Here is a 20,785-nt window from a genome sequence, read left to right on the forward strand (position 1 = left end):
AAATCAACAATACTATTATATAACAAATAAATAAATATAAAAATAATATTAAGAAATAGGCAGATAAAACAATAATTCATGTTCTTTCACTTTCCATAATATATGACATAATTAAAGTTTACCTCCTGATGCGATGTTTTGTAAATTGATCTTCTGTTTCACTTCAAATTACGGTTAGCTTTACAATACTTTAGAGTGACCTCGATTGACTAAAATGTATAATTTTAATACAAGTATTAATAAAACAACGTTATGATAAACATTATAATAAATTATATTTTAAACAATAAATAATAATAATTAATATGCATTATTATCATATTGTGTATACATATTCAAACATGTAAAATTTTTACCTTAGCTACATTTTTAGAATATACGTTATTAATCATAATAATTAATGCTGCAATTATATTAACATTTCTAAAAACAAAAAAAATCAGATATATATATATATATATAATACATATAATAAACTTTTGTACTATATATTTATAAAAATATGACACGTTACTTTGGTTTTATTTCGTTAAAATGATCTAATATATATGTTAGTATAATTGGATTCTTCGCATGCTTTGTAATAAAATGTAAGAAACTGTTAACGTAAAATTGATCTTCCTGTTTTGTATTATTGTGTTGTTTACAACTTAAATAGATTTTGATGAAATCAGTATCTTTAATGCAAGCCAAGTATTCTGAAAATTTCAAGTCATTTTTCATCAATCCTATGATATACACTGATCTAAAAGTGGTTTCATTCGTCGTAGTTATCATCAAACCTCTACAATATGTCCATTCCGTCCACCATGACAAAAGTCTAAAATATAAATAGAATTTAATTTTCTTATTAAAGATTGGCGTATCAACTCATTTGAACATTATAGGAGATATCTCAAATAAATTTGATTGAGAAAAACTAAAAATATGTAACATAATTTACCTGTGTTTTATAGGATCTTGGAGATGTTGTTTTAATTTATTATTGGCTTCTTTTATACAATTGATTTCACCGAAAAAACATGCCCATCTTGCAGCTTCTTGTCGCAAACATATTCTAAGTTCGTCTGTATCATCAATTTCTTCATATTTAATTTTTTCAAGTACATCGTTTAATCTGATTATTATTCTTTTCTAAAAATAGTTACATATATTTTTCTTTGGTAATAAATTTATCATTATAGTTCATTGACAAAGATTTTAAGCACCCAGCTATATAACAATGTTATATATCAATATATTTGACAGTAGTGAAAATCATGCATTTTATGGAGATTGTTCTTCGCATGAGTGATTATTCAAACTAAATTTGTTTGCACATTTATTTGCAACGTAATAATATGTAAAATTTTAACATTGCTGGATATATTTTACTAAGTATTTATATTATTTGTCACAAATGAGTGTATATACAAATAATTAAAATGTAATACTTTCATTGTAATTTATTAATATTTACCACAAAATTTCTAGTTTTTTTTTTTCCACTGGAAAAGTACTAAACATGTATTCCAGAGCTTTAAACATAGGATACCATGCGATATAATCTTCTTCTCGAAACAAATACGATGTGATATTCCAGAATATAGAGGCTTCGAGTTGGCCTGCTATCATTAAATGAAATGCATCATCGATAATTTGGGCACGATTAAGAACATGAATTGTCGTAAAATCATCATAGTATAGATAATCTGAAATTTTTCGCCAATTCTCATCATCATAGTTAACGCGATAATATCCTGTCGAACAGTAAATAAATTATAACAATTATTATTATTTTCAATAATTTTATAATTAATATACTTATTTTCAAACATTTTTGTTTAATATTTTTGCTTATATAAATTATAAATTAAAAACGTATCAAAAATTTAATACATTAATAAAATACAAATACATGTAAATAATTAATTATAAAAAATGTTATCCTAATACTTGAAATATAAGAGAAAATAAAACTGTGCAAGATATTGTTATGTATATCATAAAATAAAATTGATTCTAGTTGTGCATAAATAGTAATTATTTTATGCTAACCAATATATAATATAATTTTCGCAGTATGAAACGTTACGATAATTGTATTACCTGCACTTATTATTATTAGTTTTATAAATCTAATTATCTTAATCATTTTTACTCTTATTTGAAGAAAATATTTGTAAAAATATAACATTAATATTGAATGATATTGTTTAGAAAACGGCTACGTGTATATCTTAAATATAACAATGCAGAATATTACACAAAACATTTTAAAACTATTATAGTTATATAATGAATAGCTCAAAATTTTATAGAACAATGAATAAAAAAATAAATAAAATTAGACAAAAAATAGATAAAAAAAATAAAATTATGTCAATTAAGTATTTGTTAAATAAAGATGAGAAATAAGTCATAATAAATCTATTTGTCGATATTTACCAACTTGTTGTATATTGAATATCATCCAATCATTCTCTTGAAATGGGAAGAATATTTCAAAATCCTCTGACACGTCTAAAGCATGATGAATGAAATTGTTAAAAATGGGGAATGCTTCCGCAGTAAAAGTTATATGAATGTAGCCAATTTCTAATATGTCGATATATTGTACCGATACAATTGTTTGGCTCATAAGATCACTATAATTTCGTTCTACTTTAATGAGAGGACAATGCTTTTTCGAAACCCAATATTCTATTCTTGTTAGTTTTAGAGCAAAATCCATTTTTAAAGCAACATCCTTCATAAGGTTTACAGGACCTAGACGATGTGATAGCCTAAATTCACAAAGTATGTAAAATATATATAAAAAAAAACATTACAAATATGTTAAAATTGTCTGTATAATGTTAATATTATACAAAATTTTGGTAATTATTAAGATATGGGGAGCCACCTTTGAGTTCGATGACCTTGACATTTGTTGTAATCGAAGGTGGCTTCACATATCTTAATAACTACCAAATTTTTAATAAACACTAAGAAACAAAATATAAAATCGCACTTCTAATTTGCATATATTTATATATCTTATATTTATATTCTAATATAATAAGAATTATAATATAACTTTAAATAAAATTTAATAATTTTATTTATATTTTTAGGTATTATTAGCATTAATACACAGATTATATTTGAGCAAAGTACTGAGAGAGTATAAAATGATTAAAAGGAGAAATAAAACAAATAAGAAGTTGAAGACAAAACAAAAAAAATAATAAAAAGGAGATCGATTTACGGAAGAAGAAAATAAAAATAGAGAAAGTAATGGAAAAGAGACATAAGTGTTACATATTTAAAAACCTGTTAAATACGATTAGAAAACAAATGTAGCACATAAATGCAGTTAAAAAAACAGATATAGGAATTATAGACAATACAAAAAAAATAAAGAGAATAATAAAAAATTATTTTAAAAATTATTTAAAAAAATCAATATAGTAAAAGAGGCCAGCATTTGTTATTTTAAAAAATAACAAATCATGAAACATAAATAAAACAACAATAAATATGTATATGAAAAAATAATAACGATAACAATTTCTTTCTACAAAAATAGTTTTTATAAAAAGAATAATGAAATTAAAAATAATTTTGGTAGAAGATCAGTAAGAACAGAGGAATTATAACACTAACAATAAGAAAAAAAAACATTATGAAATAATGTCAGAAGAAACGAAAGAAAATAAGAGACATTATATAAAATTTGTATACTATTATAAATTATTTAAGATTTCTATAATTTTTTTTTATATTATATTCTATGTTCTATTACTCACGTGCTATTTGCATATGAGCAAATGGGTTTCCAAAAAGTGTCTTCGAAGGCGTGTTGCATCATGCGCAGTATAAAGGGTGCTATAATTTACATCAAAATTATAAATTAGATATTTTACAAATGTATATTTAATATAATGGTTACATAGTAACTTTATAAAAAAAAATTATAATATATATGTATATACAGGATAATAATCGCGTAAGAGTGAAATGTTTTTTATTGCCGCACTGTTTATCATTCTATTTTATAAGTAAACTTCTCGTTGATACTTACGAAGATAGCAAACTTCAAAGGACCATTCAATTAATTCCCTGTACCTACATAAGTGCGGCTATCACCAAACACTGTGTGTGTGCATTTGTGTGTGTGTGTGTGTGTGTGTGTGCGCGCGTGCGTGTGTGTGTGTGCGTGTGTGTGTGTGTGTGTGTGTGTGTGTGTGTGTGCGCGCGCGCGCGCGCACATGTGTACTTTTATAAATATAATATTAAATTAAAATTCAAATAAAGAATTAATTATCTTCTAATTTTACAGATATTTTAAAATATTACCAGTTAAAAGTTTAAGCGGACTATTTTATTATATTACGTTATACCTCTGATGGATTCGCGAATTTTAAATAAACTGTCATCTTGTGAAACAGAATTCCATATACGATAATCATTATCCAAATAAAAAGAAGTATGTTGATTTTGAACAACAAATAAATTTATTGTTCGATTATCAGGATACATCTATAGAAGAAAAATAATTAATACATATCGATATAACCGCTCTGATAAAACTTGCATTATAAAGAACTACTAATATCATTAGCGGGTCTTCTACGTTAAAAGAAAACACTTTCTCATTTTAAAAAATACATTAAAATAAATATAAATAATAAAATCTAAAATTTTGTATTAATATAATTAGCAAATATATATTATATATTTTTTAAATTATTGTCTCATGATATTATTGCAAACTTTTTTTTACCAAATTTAATTAAATAAATATCATGTATACTCGTTTTTTATTAATTTATTTTATTTTATATTACATAAAAATTTTAAAATATGAAATAGTGGTGTTAAAAGAATAAAAATGTTTAATAAATTAATTATAATTATATGTGTATGTAAACATGTGAAAAAAGTATTTTTTTCAAACAGTTAATTATTTTAAATAATGCTAAATATGTTCTCAAGACAATTTACAAAGAATGCATATAGATTTTGTAAAAAAAGGTTTAATTTAAAATCGGGATAGAGTTGAAAATATTTAGAATAACGTACCTCATTGACAGCATACGTTGCAAGCAATGTAGTAAAAGCTTTATGCAACCAAGAAGCAGATCGAAAAGGATTGTTCAGATTATAAAACCATTGCTGTGTCACTTTATGTCCTACTAATTCAGCTATTTTAATTTTGTGAGCATTAGAATATAAATTTTTATCGTAGATGATATCTGTTTCCCTGGAAATTATATTTTAATGTTAAGACTCAGAACTTATATATATATAGAAAATAAAATTTTATTTTTGTTACACTTTTTTAATTTAATTGTTATTTGTACGATTTACAAAGTCATGGGTACAATTTAGCAAATCAGTATTGTAAATTGTATCAAATAATATTTTTTTTATTTTTTAATTTACAATATGAAGCAACGATAAATTTCTGTTAATGTGTATATCGTTGAAAAAGAACAATAATTTGAAAAATTAAAAAATGTAATTTCTTTTATAGCTTTATTGCAGTTTTAACATCTACCTGAGAGGATACGATTTAAGGGGTAACACCACTGTAAAATTTTCAAAAAATCGATTTTTTTTTTGGGCTTAAAAAATCCTTTGAACCCTGTAGAATACGAGGAAAAAACTTTTATACGTGAAACTAATTTTTTTCATCGAAATTCCTAGCTATGTACTGAACGAGTCGGGCGACTCCGAAACGGCTACCTGCTCCGGGTGGAAACCTGTCGAGAGAGTAGTGCATAATACCTTGCTTATTGATTTCTAAGTTATGTGAGACACTACTAGATGAAATATATCTAGATATATGAAATATATCTAGATATATCTAAAATATATCTAAAATATATCTAAAATATATCTAAATATATCTAAATATATCTAAATATATCTAAATATATCTAGATATACGAAATATATCTGGAAATGGAAATTGGCGTCGAAGCATATAATTTTTGCATCGAATCCGATGCAAAACGAATCAAGCACGCAGAGGCACAATTATCAGATGCAGCAAAAAAAGCGCGCTCTGGCATAACATCTGCGAGGAAAGAAATGGAGGACGAATATTCCAACTTAGAAGGGCAGCTTTACGGTGCTGGGATTGCAGACTAATAGTAAAAATTTTTTTTGAGTCGAATTTTAAATTTTTTTATGTTATAATACAACTCCAAACTTTAAACGCGTTTTTCTCGAAACACGTTTTTTCAACGCGGCAAGCAGTATAACTCTAACAATTTTTAATATTTTCACTTGAATTTTTTACTGTACATTCAAAACAACATTTCGAAGTACAATACGTATGGAATTTTTGATACGTTGCTCTAAACATTTTTTATTGCCAAATAATGTCACTTTTTTTTGTCGAAAAATGAACGACTTTATTCAAATGCTCGCCAATCACTCAAAAATCAATATTTCTAAAATCCCATACGTATTGTACTAGATATACCATTGAAGATCATGAGGAATTTTTTTATTTGTTCTTGGTTCGAATTTCCAACGGCTACACTGCTTGCCGCAGACCCCTTTATTTAAAGGAGCATCAGGGAATATGGCTGCCATTCCGCCATTTTGTAATATTATTTTATGAAAAAATTTTTACAAGTACTTCAATATATGCTTATTAACTTCACGGAGTATTAATACTTTATTTCATTTCCTTTCATTAAAAAAAAAATGTCGAAAAAGTGCAATTTTTTGGGCCGTTACAGTGGTGTTACCCCTTAACATACATACTTTATTCTTTATTCAAACGGTATACTTTAATCAGAAAGAAATATTTTTATCGGCTCTCAATATTAAGAATATAAATATGATGTTTTTTAAATCGGCCAACAGAGCCAAAGCACGAAAAATTAATTATTCTTTGGTATACTTTAACTTTGTAATAATATGAATAAACTTAATTCTACAAAAATTGTTTTCGCAATTCTTTATACTTTCAAACGTTTACAGAAACAAAAAATATATACATGTTTTTAAATTTTATCAATTTGCATACTAATATAATTTTATTTTTAGTGTAATCTTAAGCACTTGTACTTACTTATACAAAACAAGTCCGAAAACTATTATGCCATTATCAGGGAAATTTGGAATTGCAACATGAGTCACCTTCGAAATACTGTTCGAATGTTGTTTCCATTTATTTTTATAGAACAACGTGATATTTTCAGCTACATTCTTTGCAAATTCCATGTGAAATACAGATTCGTTTCTGCACCACATTTGAATATGTTGCGTATTATTATTAACACGTGATAAGTAATTGGATATAATTATTGTTGCAAGATACGGCGACATTGCAGGTGTGGTATCGAAATGTGTCCATAAAATATTGTTATACTTATTTTTTTCCGTATTTTGCAATGGCATATTTGACAATGCCGTGCATTGATCATGACATCCTACAGATATGTTAAGGTTGCTTTTAAGAATAAATTCTGGTGACCCCAACATGAAGACAATCGTCGAGCGCCTATTATATGGAAATGAGTAACACCTACCAAACTATATATTTGAAAGAACATAAATTAATGAAACATTTTTTAGCAAGCATAAAAATATTGGGATTTAAAAATAGTATAAATGTAATATATAATAATATGTACTAAACATAAAGAATAATCGTCTTTATAATTAAATTTCATAATATATACTAATTTTTGAAACATTTAATACATAAATAATGTATATTAATTACAATGTTTTATATAATTGCATAATGTACCTTTTTATTAAACATATACTATTAATATGTATTTACTTACGCAGTTTTTTCTTTCATTTTGAAAATTGTAAAAACTTCATCAGCAATACCATAATATTTTATATTTAAAGTGAAATTTCCTGGTGATAATTTATCCTTAAAAATAATATCAATTGTGTCATCTTCAGTAGTATTATATGTTGGTTTGTAAACTGTATCTTTATCATTCTCATGATTTTTTTCTACATTTGTAAATAAAACTATATCTTTAATACTTAATTTTTCTGAATGTAAAAGTATATGTTGCGTTTTGTTAAGAATGCTTATGCTGATATTGTATTCTCCACAGAAAATATTTCGTTCAATATGTGATATATGCTTGATATCGTAATGGATTGGTTTTATATATTTTGATGGTTGATAGCATAAAGATGATTCATTAAGAACAAAAGCCGTCTCAGCGATAAACATTAGTCCGCTACTTAATAATAGTTTTAGGCATATCATCATGTCGGAAAAGGACTATTTATTTTAAATCTATAAAACTCTAAACAAAAGATAAATATAGAAATTAAATATAGTTTTTCTGTTTTTTTAATCACTAGACGCGATATAAGAGCGCATTTTCTTTTATAAAAAATGATTTCTATTATTTATTTTACATTTGTCAAATTGTTAATTTTGACGATGACAGTTGCTTGATGCTATGCATAGGATCATAATTATAATTTGCCGAATTTTAATTATGCACATAACTTTAATTAGCCGAATTTCTATTTTAACAATTATTTTATATAAATACTGATGGTAGAATACTAATACATTTGAGAAATACAATTTAATAATAAGTAAAAATTAAATTTTAATAATTTTTAATTTAAATATATTTCAAACGTTTCAACTTTAATGGAATACCTTATTAATCGATATAAACTAATATTTATGCGTTTTTAATATTAACATGCGTTTTAAACGTTTTATATACAATATTTATGTAAAAAATTTTACGTAAAATATTTAGTATTATGTCTACTTCTAACTTATATGATTAATATAATTCTATTTATTTTTAAGTGTTGTATTTATATTCCCAGTGAGAAATGATGGTCAAATTGACGTCGATTCGTCGTCGAATCGATGTCGAACCGATAACGATTAAACCAATTATTTCTCAATGGGATTCATTTCACACTTAACAAAATTAATTTTTTCAAACTTTCATTATACCTCAAGAGGATATATCGAATACAGATTAAAAACAAATGTTCTATTCTTTATTTTTCTTCATTATATATATAATTTTCAGCAACAAAAATTAATATTTAATTTTTCATTCTTGATAAAGTTATTTTACTTAATGTCAGAACAACTTCAAAATCAATTTAAATATTAAAATACATACAAATATTTTTTTATAAATAATAAAAAGTACGTAGAATTTTGGAAAACAGAATTTTGATAATTTAGTAATGAAAGGACAATTAAAAGTGTCTATTATAATATTTACTATCTGTTAATTGTATCATTTTCAAGTTTCAAAAATAATTTATTTGATATCAAACTTATGTGGGCTCAAGATTATTTCAACTGTGGTGATAAATATTCGAACTACAACCCCAACTAAAATTCATTTTATATTTCAATTTTATTTTAGAATATTAAATCGAATTGAGAACAAAAGTCGGCGATCGATATGTATATATATGACAACGAGCAAAACAATCATAATGAACAGGTAAAGGCAAAGTATCAAAACAAGCAAAATATAACAACGGACAGCTTAATCGATATAGGCATAGGTGACCGAAGAATCGATAGTTTGTCGCTCAGTGAACTCGCTGAAGAAAAAAACAAATAGAATTATATCTCGCAAGCAAAAGTTATACCTCGCGGTTATTGCAAGTCATTTATATAATATTTAAATGCAGAATTAAAGTGAATAACGATAATATAACGTCTCTAAATTTATTTCAACATTTTATTTATTAAAACTTATAATTCGCCAAACAACATACAATTCGTAAAATATTATACAATCGATATTATTTTAAATTATCTCTGGATTAAAATTTACAAATAATTGTGAATAAAACTATTCTCTCTATTTCTATACATATGTTGGAAATTCTATAAAATTCCGTCCTACCGTATGATTAAATTTTTTTGAATTTGTAGACACATATATGTTTTATATGTATGAAAATTATATTGACTTACCGAATATTTCGAAACAGAATGTTAATTAAAAAATTATATTGATTAAAACTATATATCGTTTTAAAAATAAATTGCAGCAAATTAATGCTTTAGAAGTATGCAATGTTGGAAAAATATAATATATTCACACACTTTATTAAAAGTATTATATCTACCACCACGTGGTTCGAAAGACCACGAAAGACTGACTGATACTCTGTACGTGTTATCATGATAAATATAATGTGTTAGGTCAATAAAATTTCTGAGGTCGTTATATGTAGGTATATATATACGTATTTGTGTGGCGGCATTTTTGTGTAACAGCTGACTTAATTAAGCCTAGCACATTCAAAAGATGCTAACCTAATCAAATAAATAGGCATTATTTATACACTTTTCTCAACACTGACCCCGCTATTATTAGTTTTCATACAATTTTTCATTTTACAAAACCTCTTTGTATACAACATTTGCCGTAAAAGATTTCCGATTTCCTTTAATGTTGCAAATTTTTCGGGGTGTGCGACGATGAGGTTTTTAAGTACTATTTAGAGTATTTAAGTCTGTCTGTATGTCTGTTTAATTACTATTTCGAACTACTTTAACATTCTCTGAAAAATTTGCAAAATTGTGGTACCAATTTCGAAAAAATCGGTCCATAAATATGCGATTGCGTGGGTGAGAGTGTAAAACTTAAAAAAAAACATTCATCTTCGAAAAATTTGCAACATTTTGGTAGTTGTTTCACAAAAATCGGTTCATAAATGTCGAAGTAGTTTACGATCAGACAAACAGACAGACGGTGCTTATATCTATAGATATATATATTACTTATATAAAAAAATATGATGTAATTTTTCGTTATATACATGCACTTTCGATAATTTTATCTTAATAATTTTATGCACAAAATATAGTAATATAATTCAATTAGTGTAAACATGTTTCATAATTTTAAAAAAATGTATGTAGTTGCACATTGCTATAAATTGCAATTTTCTTTAAATCATTGAAGTGGTTTTTTTATACGAATCAATTTATTCACATTATTTTGTGCAGAAATTTATTCAACTAAAATAATATCGGAAGAGAAATATATTACAAGATGTTTTATTTATTTGTCAATATTAAACATAAAACGTTTAACAATATAATAATAACTATCAAATCTCAAAAATGCCTCCACTTGAAATAAGATCATATATTTACGACGCGACGCTTCTTTCAAATTCTATAAATATTGTATAAAGTATATTTTTCGGAAGAGAAATCTTGGTTCTAAAATAACAATACGTTATTTAAAATGGGTTACTTTATATTTTTTTGTTAGAAATATACATTTATATACACACATGTTTGTGCACAATATTGTGCCTACTTACGCCTGTATGTAAAAGTATATGTTATAAAATCGTAAATATTATACTTGATTACTTATTAATTACGATTTGTACTATTTTTTCGTCCTTTATATCAATTTTTTTCTAATTTTAAAGTTTTACTACTTTGATCATTTATTACATCGTACTCTGTGTGCAAAACTATAAAAATTTATAATTGATAAAATTAGTATCTTCATATAACATTTCTTTGAAAAGTAAATACATAATATTTTCGAAAATCTGTTTCCTTTTTTTTTCTGCTCAAATTATATATATACTAGATAAACAAACTGTGAGAATAAAGCGAAAATGATACAATTTTGAATATAAATCGTGACCTATCTTATCCGATCAACTATCGCGATACATCAAACCAAATGTGACGACAATTTTTGCGAATTTATATTACAAATTTCTTTGTCAAATTAAAATATTCTTTAATTGATAATTATATAATAGTTACTATATTTTTATCTTTTAAACATATATTATATAATACATAGAAGGTCTCTAAAAATTTTTAACAAAGTTTACTTTATCAAATCTCTCTGATAGCGCAATGAAATTTTTATTAAATTTAATTAAATATTTAACTCAATACTTCTTTATAATAAAAATCATTTATTTGAAACTAATGATATCGATTAAATGTGAAAAATATTTATTATTTGATGTAAGAAAATTCTTTTCAAAACAGATAATTATTTATTTGTATCAAATATATGATTTATATAGCTGTATAGAAATAAAATATTTTTAATTTAATAATGTTTTCAATGCGCGGTGATACTCTTTTATATGTGTCAATTTAATTCTTGGCAATATGTGAAACATTAAATTCATTTCAATTGTTCAAGTAAGAATTAAATTAAATTATCTTTAATTTTGATTTAAATGTTTGAGAAAATTAATAAACGATACATCTTTCTTTTTTACAATATTTTATTTAGTGTCAGAATTACTGAAATATCAATTAAAGTATTAAATCAGCCGAAGATATCTGTTAAAAATTCGATTTATTCGATAAATTTTTATGGGTCAAAAATTATTTAAATATTACGGTTCCTGAATCAATTATACGTAAAAATGTGCGTACATTACATAGTAGCTTCTTTTTCATATATTAATTGATAAGCTATCTAAAGATTTTAAGATATTTTAATTGTTTTCCGATTCCAATATAACAAAGTTTTATCTTTTTTCGAATTATTTATTTATGTTGCAACATTGTTGCATAAATTTATTTTGCTAAAAGAGATTCGACATTTATTATTAAGAATAGTAAGAAACGAAATAATAAAAAGCCAAATAAAATAATAAAATAATTTTTTAATATTAAAATTGATCGACACACACATATATATATATATATAACTAATAATAAATTTTTATAATATTTGAATAATAAATTTTTATAATATTTGAATAATAAATTGTTATATATATATATGTGTGTGTGTGTTTGTGTGTGTAAATATAGATTTTTGTTAATTCACGTAACAAAATTGAAAACAAATCAATATATAATTTAAAAAGGAATAGATAATGCACACAATTTAAGTGCACTTATTATTTAGCAGATTTTATTTATATATTTATACTATTTATATTTATACATTTATATTATATTATTATATCTAACAGTAAAATTTATTGTAATATAATATGACTACAATTCTGTTACTAAGCAGGTAATAATATATAGTTTAACTACTTCAAACAAGATCGCAAAAAAATGAAAATCTTGATGAATGCAGTCTTATAGTTTTGTAAATATAAAGGCATCGAATAGTAATACATCTAAATAAACAATATTTAAAACAGTAACAAAATTATACATGCAATATAAAAAAATTATTCATATGAAGTACGTCCACGTATACTGCAATTTTTTTTTATCTACTGATTAGAAGAAAAATCTTGCAGAATCCTGTCTCTGCTTCTCGATTTGTCCCTTGCGAATATCAACCTGGTTTGTTATTCCGATATATAATTCATTCTTTTCTATCACACGGTCACTCATCTAAAACAAATCGTTTCATTAACTATAATATAATTAGATAAATATAGTAATTGCATTCCGCATTATGCAAATCTTAATATATATAAACAAAGATTGTCATAATGAAATCAACATACTGATTATATAACTAATAAACAAATATAAAAATAATATTCAGAAATAATCAGATAAAACAATATTTCATTTTCTTTCGCTTTCCATAATAATATACATATATTAAATTTACCTCCTTTATTCGATATCTTCTAAATTGATCTTCTTTGTTCACGTCAATTACGTTAGCTTGTACAATACTTTCAGAGTATATCTTTATTGGCTAAAATGTATAATTTTAATACCATTATTAATAAACAACGTTATGGTAACATTATAAAAATTATTTTAAACATTAAATAATAATTATTAATATCGCATTATTATCTGATTTTGTATACATATTTAAACATGTAAAATTTTTACCAGAGCTGAATTCTTGGAATATACGTTATTAATCATAATAATTAATGCTGCAATTATATTAACATTTCTAAAAACAAAAAAATCAGATGTATATATATATAATACATATAATAAACTTTTGTACAAAATATTTATAAAAATATGTCACTTTACTTTGGTTTTATTTCGTGAAAATTATCTAATATATATATTAATTCCATATTCATCTTGACTAAGAGCCAAACGCGATGTTATTGCGACAAATTAAGATAAGAAAATTTTTGGAAACTGAGGAATTTGAATCCTATGGTTGGGATCTCAGAAATTCCCCTTGTTCCTTCTCTTTTTCTTACAGGGGATGTTTAGAGAAGGAACAAGGGGAATTTCTGAGATCCCAACCATAGGATTCAAATTCCTCAGTTTCCAAAAATTTTCTTATCTTAATTTGTCGCAATAACATCGCGTTTGGCTCTTACAAGGGGACACTACACCCAGTACATCAAGAATCAGGATGCCAATTTTTTTGGTGATTCTAGAGGTCAAAAAAAGGTATACGTGTTTCGGCGTTTTGTCGAATGCTCCGTAGTTTTCGAGTAGAAAATTTTTAAAAAATCGAAAAGTGCAACAGCGATTAAGAGCTAACTCGTAGGTCGCAAGTTCGAGTCCGTGTCTTGTTACTTTTTTTTTGTTTTATCTTACTAGTTTTGAAAAAGTGTTGTTGTTTAAATATATTTAAATATATATAATGTGTAATGACAAATATAATTTAAATAAAAATAAGATATAAAAACAAAATATTTGAAAAAAAAAAATTTTTAACGTAATAATTTAATTAAATAAATAAATAAATATATTTAAACAACAACACTTTTTCAAAACTAGCAAGATAAAACAAAAAAATAGTAACAAGACACGGACTCGAACTTGCGACCTACGAGTTAGCTCTTAATTGCTGCTATACTTTTCGATTTTTTAAAAATTTTTTACTCGAAAACTACGGAGCATTCGACAAAACGCCGAAACACGTATACCTTTTTTTGACCTCTAGAATCACCAAAAAAATTGGCATCCTGATTCTCAATGTACTGGGTGTAGTGTCCCCTTGTTAGTCGAGATGAATATGGAGTTTTTAAAACAATTGGAGAGCTGACTTACAAATATTCTTATTAATATATATTAATATTTATGGATTTTTCGCATGCTTCGTAATAAAATGTAAGAAACTGTTAACGAGAAATTGATTTTCCTGTTTTGTATTAATGTCCTGTTTATAACTTAAATAATGTTTGATGAAATCAGTATCTTCAATGCAAGCCAAGTATTCTGAAAATTTAATGTCAGTTTTTTTTAGTCCTCTAGTATACACTGTTCCAAAAGTGGTCTCATTTCTCGTAGTTATCATCAAACCTCTACAATATGTCCATGTCTTCCACCATGGCAAAAGCCTAAAATATAAATAGAATTTAATTTTCTTATTAAAAATTGGCGTATGAACTCATTTGAACATTAAAGGAGATATCTACAAGTAAATTTGATTGAGAAAAACTAAAAATATGTAACATAATTTACCTGTGTTTTATAGGATCTTTGATATGTTGTTTTAATTTATTGTTGGCTATTTTCATACAAGTGATGTCACCGAGAAAACATGCTCATCTTGCAGCTTCTTGTCGTAAACATATTCTAAGTTCGTCTGCATCATCAATTTCTTCATATTTGATTTTTTCAAGTAACTCGTTTAACATGAATTTTAGCTTATCTATTCTATCCTAAAAATCATTAAATAAGTATTTCTTTATTAATATGTTTATAATTATAATTCATCGACAAAGATTTTAAGCATCCAGCTATGTATCCAATAACAATGTTATATATTAATATTATTCACAGTAATGAAAATTATACACTTAAAGAACTGTTCATCGCGTGAGTGATTATTCAAACTGAATTTGTTTGCACATTTGTGAGACGTAATAATATGTAAAACTTTATTGCTAGATATATTTCTCTTTAAATATTTAAATTATTTGTGATCAATCAGTGTATATATAAATATTTAAATGTAATACTTTCATTGAAATTGATTAATATTTACCGCATATTTTTCAGTTTTTACTTTCACTGGAAAAGTACTAAACATGTATTCCAGAGCTTTAAACATAGGATACCATGCGATATAATCTTCTTCTTTACCCAAATACAATGTGATATTCCAGAATATAGAGGCGTTAAGGTGACCTGCTATCATTAAATGATATGCATCATCGATAATTTGGGCACGATTAAGAACATGAATTGTCGTAAAATCATTATAGTATAGATAATCTGAAATTCTTCGCCAATTCTCATCATCATAGTTAACGCGGTAATATCCTGTCGAATAATAAATAAATTTTAACAATTTATATTATTTTAAATAATTTTTTTTATTAATATACACTTAGATTCAAACATTTTTGTTTAATAGTTTCGTTTATATAAATTATAAATTAAAAACGTATCAAAAATTCAATAAGATGCAAATACATATTGAAAATTAATTATAAATTAAAAATAAAATTGTGTGCGAGATATTGTTGTATAGCATAAAATAAAATTAATTCTAGTTGTGCATATATATAATAATTATTTTATACTAATCAGCAAAAGTTCTGTAACATGAAACTGTACAAAAATTTTTTTTTATTTGTATACTTATATTAATATACTAATTTTATAAATATAATTAACGTTTAAATCATTTTTATTATTATTAGAATAAAATATTTGTGAAAATATAACTTTAATATTGATTGATATTATGTAGAAAACCGATATATATCTTATTAATTATATATAATAATACAGAACATTATATAAAACATTTTAAAACTATGGTAGTTATATTTAAAAATAACTCAGATTTATATATAGAATAATGTACTGTAAAGCAAAAAAAATATAAAATAATGTCAATTGTGTATGTGTGTAAAATAAAGATGAGTAATAAGTCATGATAAGTCAATTGGTCGACATTTACCAATTTGTTGTAAATTGATTATAACCCAACCATTCTCTTCTAATGAGAATGAAATAACAGCATTCTGTGATATGCATAGGGAGCGGTGATCAAGAATGTTAAAATCGGGAACCGTCTGGATAGTAAAAGTTACAGGTAAACAATCAATTTTTAATGTGTCGGGATTTTGTATCGATAAATGTATTTTTGTCTTTCCTAAAAGACTATAATTTCGTTCTACTTTGATGAGAGGACAATGCTCTTCCAAAATCCAATTTGCCATTGTTTGTAATGATAATTGAAGTTTATCTAGCTTATTTGCATCAGCAACAACTTCTTCCAAAAAAGTCATAAAACTTTGACGATGAGATTGGCTAAACTCACAAAGTATATAAATTATGTAAAAATAACATTATAAATAAAATTAAAATTGTTTTTATAATTTTAATATTTTAATATTATAAAAACTTTTAATAAATACTAAGAAGCAAAATATAATTGTACATATTTGTAATTGTATATTTATATATCTTATATTTATATTATGATAATAACATAACATTAAATTTAATTTAATAATTTTATTAAATTTGTTAGGCATTTTCTTATACTATTACTAGTAATGCTAATTTATCACTTATTTCGAGTACTTAAATTACTGTATATCAGTATTTTAAGTACTTAAAATAAGTGATTAATTGGCGTTACTAGTGATAAATTTCTACAAAGGTTAATAATACAGATTATATTTGATCAAAGTATTGACAGATGAGTTATAAAATGATTAATAAAAGAAATAACAAAACAAATCAAATAAAAATAAAAACAAAACAAGAAATAATATACAAATATAATAAAGAAGATCGTTCTATGAAAGAAATGAAATAAAAATAAAGAAAGTAACGGAAAATCGATATACGTGTCAGATATATTTAAAATAAGATTAAAAAACAAACGTAGCACAAAATGCAATTAAAAAAGCAGATATTAAAAGAATAATTATAGACTATATGAAGCAATAAAGGAAATAATAAAAGGATTACAAATTAATTTGAAAATTATTTTGAAAAATAATAAATTATGAAACGAAAATAAAACAACATTGAATATGTATATATAAAAAGTCATAAAACAACAATTTATTTCAACAAAAGCGGTTTTCATAGTAAAAATAACGAAAAGTAAAGGTAAATTAGTAACAGATCTAGGAAAATAGCAGAATTGTAAAACTAAAAAAATTATAATATGAAATAATGTCAGCCAAAAACAAAATAACAAGAGACAATATGTAAAATTTGTATTCTTATTATTATATAAACAGGATGTCCGGAAAGTAATGCGTCGCATTTTTTTGTGACGCGACTATACATCGCAGAGCGATGGGACCGGTTGGGGAGGAAGGGGGGTACCCTTAGCTTTCCAACGGTAGGTCGCTCAATTGTTTCCATGCGCTTGGAGGGTTAGGACGGGCCTTATTCTGTGAACCTCTGCTTGTGGTTCGCGTCGAACTTGTGATGGAGAGAACGATAGAGCAACGCTATGCGATAAAGTTTTGCGTGAAGCTGGACAAGACGCCGCTGGAAACTTTTGAAATGCTCAAGAAAGTTTTCGGGGACGATTGCCTTTCCAATCGCAGTCAAACAGATGGCACAAGATGTTTAGAGAAGGTCGGAAGGAGGTCGCCGACGAGGCCCGCGCAGGACGCCCGTCACATCGCGAACGGACGACAATGTGACTCGTTGTTGCGCCAATTATTGAATTCAGACCGTCGAATGAATGTTCGCTTAATGTCGGAATATTGAACTTGCCGAAAAACGATTGTTCACGAGATTGTATCGGAAGACTTGGCCATGCGGAAGATTTGCGCAAACTTGTGCCCAGAGTGTTGACCGATGCGCAAAAGCAACACCGAGTGGAAGTTTGTGAGAACTCAAGCAACTCTGTGCAGATAATCCAATTTCTTTTTTTTATTTCCTCTGCTGAAAAGGGAGCTCAAGGACAACAGCTCGAGTCGGTTGACAACGTACAAGCTACTTCGACGCCTCCCTGAACACAGCTCCAGTCAAGGAGTTCCAGAAATCTTATGACGCATGGAAATCGCGTTGGCAAAAATGTATTGACGCAGAAGGGTCATACTTCGAACAATTTTAAGTTGTTTTACCTATGCGATCAATAAATTCTTTTTTAAAAAAAATGCGACGCATTACTTTCCGGACAACCTGTATACTGTATGTTTTAAATTTTTTTTTTGTATTTGTGGACAAATAAAAATATTTTTTTTTATGTTTAACATGTTTGATTTAAAATTTATATTTCAGAACAGATGTTAACTCCCCAAAAATATTGTTAAAAATTAACTGAAAAAAATTAATATAGCAGAAGCAATGTTGAAAGAATAAATTTTATTCACACCCCAATTTTTTAAAAAAAAGGGATTATATTACCCCGGTGATTGAAAGCCCCCGGGAAAGGGGGCTGACTGTTTTTGGGGAGGTTTCACCCCCGATAAATATGAGGTTTTAGGTCAAACCAAACAAGGATGAAAAAACAATTTTAGTATACGGGGCTAGAAGTTTTTGGTGAGCGTCGTATATAGGCAAACAAAAAAAATTTTTGTTTTTAGAGTAAAAAAACCTTTTGAATACAATGATAAAATTTCTAAATTTTACGAGGCCCTGTGAAAAAAGAATAAAAAATTTTTTTAAAATTGGAAAAAATTTTTTTTAAAAAAACCCCCAAATTCAATACCAAAAAACCAAAAATTTTTAATTCAAAAAATTTCGAACTTTACTTTTTCTTTTTTTGTGCGAAAAAAAACCCCAAAATAATAAAAATTTTTAAAAAGTCGCAATTTTAATAGTCAAAATTAAAATTTTATTGATGGCAAAATTAAAAAGGGGGAAAAGTTAACCCCAAAAAAAATTTAAAAAAATTAAAAATAGTTTTAACACGAAAAGTCCCGTTGAAGCAAAAAATTTTAATTAAAAAAAAATTTATTTTCCGGTTTATTAATTTTAAAAACCTAAATATTTTAAATATTAAAATTCGGGGGGGGCATTTAAAAAATTGTCCAAAACCCCAACACTCATCGTTGTCCCGAAAGGCATCAGTTGGGGAAAGATCGTGTCCCCCTTTCCCCCAAGGTTTTTTTAAAATTTTTTATAAAAAGAATTAAAAAGAAATTTTAATTATAAAATAGAAATCCATTATTTTTAAGTAAAAAAATTAAAAAAAATTAAAAAAATTGTTACTTGGTTACCCCCAAATTTCCCCAAAAAAATTAGGTGACAAAACTTTTTAGTTGTTGAACTTGTACTTTTTGATGTCAAGTCGTTAACAACCAAAAAAATATTAAAAAGAATGAAAAAAAACCACCCGGTGGTTTTGCAAAATAGGGGAACCCCAAAACAATCATGAATTCCGATGGCGGGGCCAATTTTTTTTTAAAAAACCAGAAAAAATAGACGAAAAAGAGGGGGTCGTTTTAAAAATTTACATAAAAAGACAAAAAAAAAAAAAAAGAAAATAGGGTTTTAAAATTTTTGTGTACTCTTTTAAAAAAAAGAATAGTCAGTTTTTGGTCAAATTTTTTAAATTCCCTTTTTTTTATTTTAACATTTTTTAATTTTTTTAAAAAAACATTTTCAAATAAATATTTTTTAATTCTTGTCATATACCCATCTTTCGATTTTAAATTTTAAAATTAATTTTAAATTTTTGCAAAAAAAGTAAATTTTAAATTAATTAGTATAAAAAAGTCATTTTTAAGAAAAATAAGGGGGTTGTATTGCTATTTTAAAATTCCAAAATTTTTTTTAAATTCTGGGGTGTTTTTGTTTTTCCAATAAAATTTTTCCCCATTATTTTGTGCAGGAAAAAAATTTTAAAAAAAAAAAATACGAAAAAAGTAAATTTCAAGAGTTTCCCTTTTTTGGGGAGAATAAAATTTTAAAAAAGGGGTTTAAAAAAAAATGATAACTTATAAAAAATCAAAAAGCCTCCATCTGAAAAAGCCCCCATAAAAAAAA

The 20,785-nt window shown here is 25.4% G+C and overlaps 2 protein-coding genes across 4 annotated transcripts; both read right to left on the minus strand.

Moving 5' to 3' along the window:
• Positions 1-482: 482 nt before the first annotated feature.
• Positions 483-7,444, minus strand: LOC114945740 (aminopeptidase N-like). The gene is made up of 8 exons (XM_085486290.1): positions 7,055-7,444; positions 5,047-5,227; positions 4,365-4,503; positions 3,771-3,849; positions 2,428-2,765; positions 1,460-1,739; positions 944-1,134; positions 483-820 (listed from the first exon to the last, which is right to left on the minus strand). Coding segments are annotated over exons 1-7 (1,347 nt in total). The 5' UTR covers positions 7,384-7,444; the 3' UTR covers positions 483-820; positions 944-1,133.
• A 5,504-nt stretch (positions 7,445-12,948) lies between these two features.
• On the minus strand, positions 12,949-17,205 carry LOC114945738 (aminopeptidase N-like). Of its 3 annotated transcripts, XM_085486294.1 has the most exons (8): positions 16,779-17,205; positions 15,953-16,132; positions 15,855-15,880; positions 15,329-15,528; positions 14,915-15,204; positions 13,781-13,847; positions 13,548-13,637; positions 12,950-13,321 (listed from the first exon to the last, which is right to left on the minus strand). In XM_085486294.1, exons 1-4 carry the CDS (start codon positions 17,107-17,109, stop codon positions 15,412-15,414), a joined length of 654 nt encoding a protein of 217 aa, XP_085342420.1. In that variant the 5' UTR covers positions 17,110-17,205; the 3' UTR covers positions 12,950-13,321; positions 13,548-13,637; positions 13,781-13,847; positions 14,915-15,204; positions 15,329-15,411. The 3 variants fall into 3 exon arrangements, with proteins under 3 accessions (XP_085342421.1, XP_085342420.1, XP_085342419.1); XM_085486293.1 differs by having other exon boundaries at positions 12,951-13,321; positions 15,855-16,132; XM_085486295.1 differs by lacking the exons at positions 14,915-15,204; positions 15,329-15,528; positions 15,855-15,880; positions 15,953-16,132; positions 16,779-17,205 and adding an exon at positions 13,934-14,017 and having other exon boundaries at positions 12,949-13,321.
• Between the last annotated feature and the right edge of the window lie 3,580 nt (positions 17,206-20,785).

This window comes from Nylanderia fulva, unplaced genomic scaffold, assembly GCF_048542155.1.
Source record: "Nylanderia fulva isolate GAGA-0341 unplaced genomic scaffold, ASM4854215v1 Scaffold415, whole genome shotgun sequence".
NCBI classification, from domain to species: Eukaryota; Metazoa; Arthropoda; class Insecta; order Hymenoptera; family Formicidae; genus Nylanderia; species Nylanderia fulva.

Excerpts from the sequence above, each read along its gene's own strand:
- LOC114945738 (XM_085486293.1), bottom strand. The coding sequence starts at position 17,109 with ATGACTTTTTTGGAAGAAGTTGTTGCTGATGCAAATAAGCTAGATAAA. Across the intron at positions 16,133-16,778 it reads AATCAATTTACAACAAATTG|GATATTACCGCGTTAACTAT; the intron begins GTAAATGTCGAC and ends ATTATTCGACAG. Across the intron at positions 15,529-15,854 it reads TAAAAACTGAAAAATATGCG|GATAGAATAGATAAGCTAAA; the intron begins GTAAATATTAAT and ends AATGATTTTTAG.
- LOC114945740 (XM_085486290.1), bottom strand. The coding sequence starts at position 7,383 with ATGCCATTGCAAAATACGGAAAAAAATAAGTATAACAATATTTTATGG. Across the intron at positions 5,228-7,054 it reads TTCGGACTTGTTTTGTATAA|GGAAACAGATATCATCTACG; the intron begins GTAAGTACAAGT and ends TATAATTTCCAG. Across the intron at positions 2,766-3,770 it reads TGCTCATATGCAAATAGCAC|GCTATCACATCGTCTAGGTC; the intron begins GTGAGTAATAGA and ends TTGTGAATTTAG.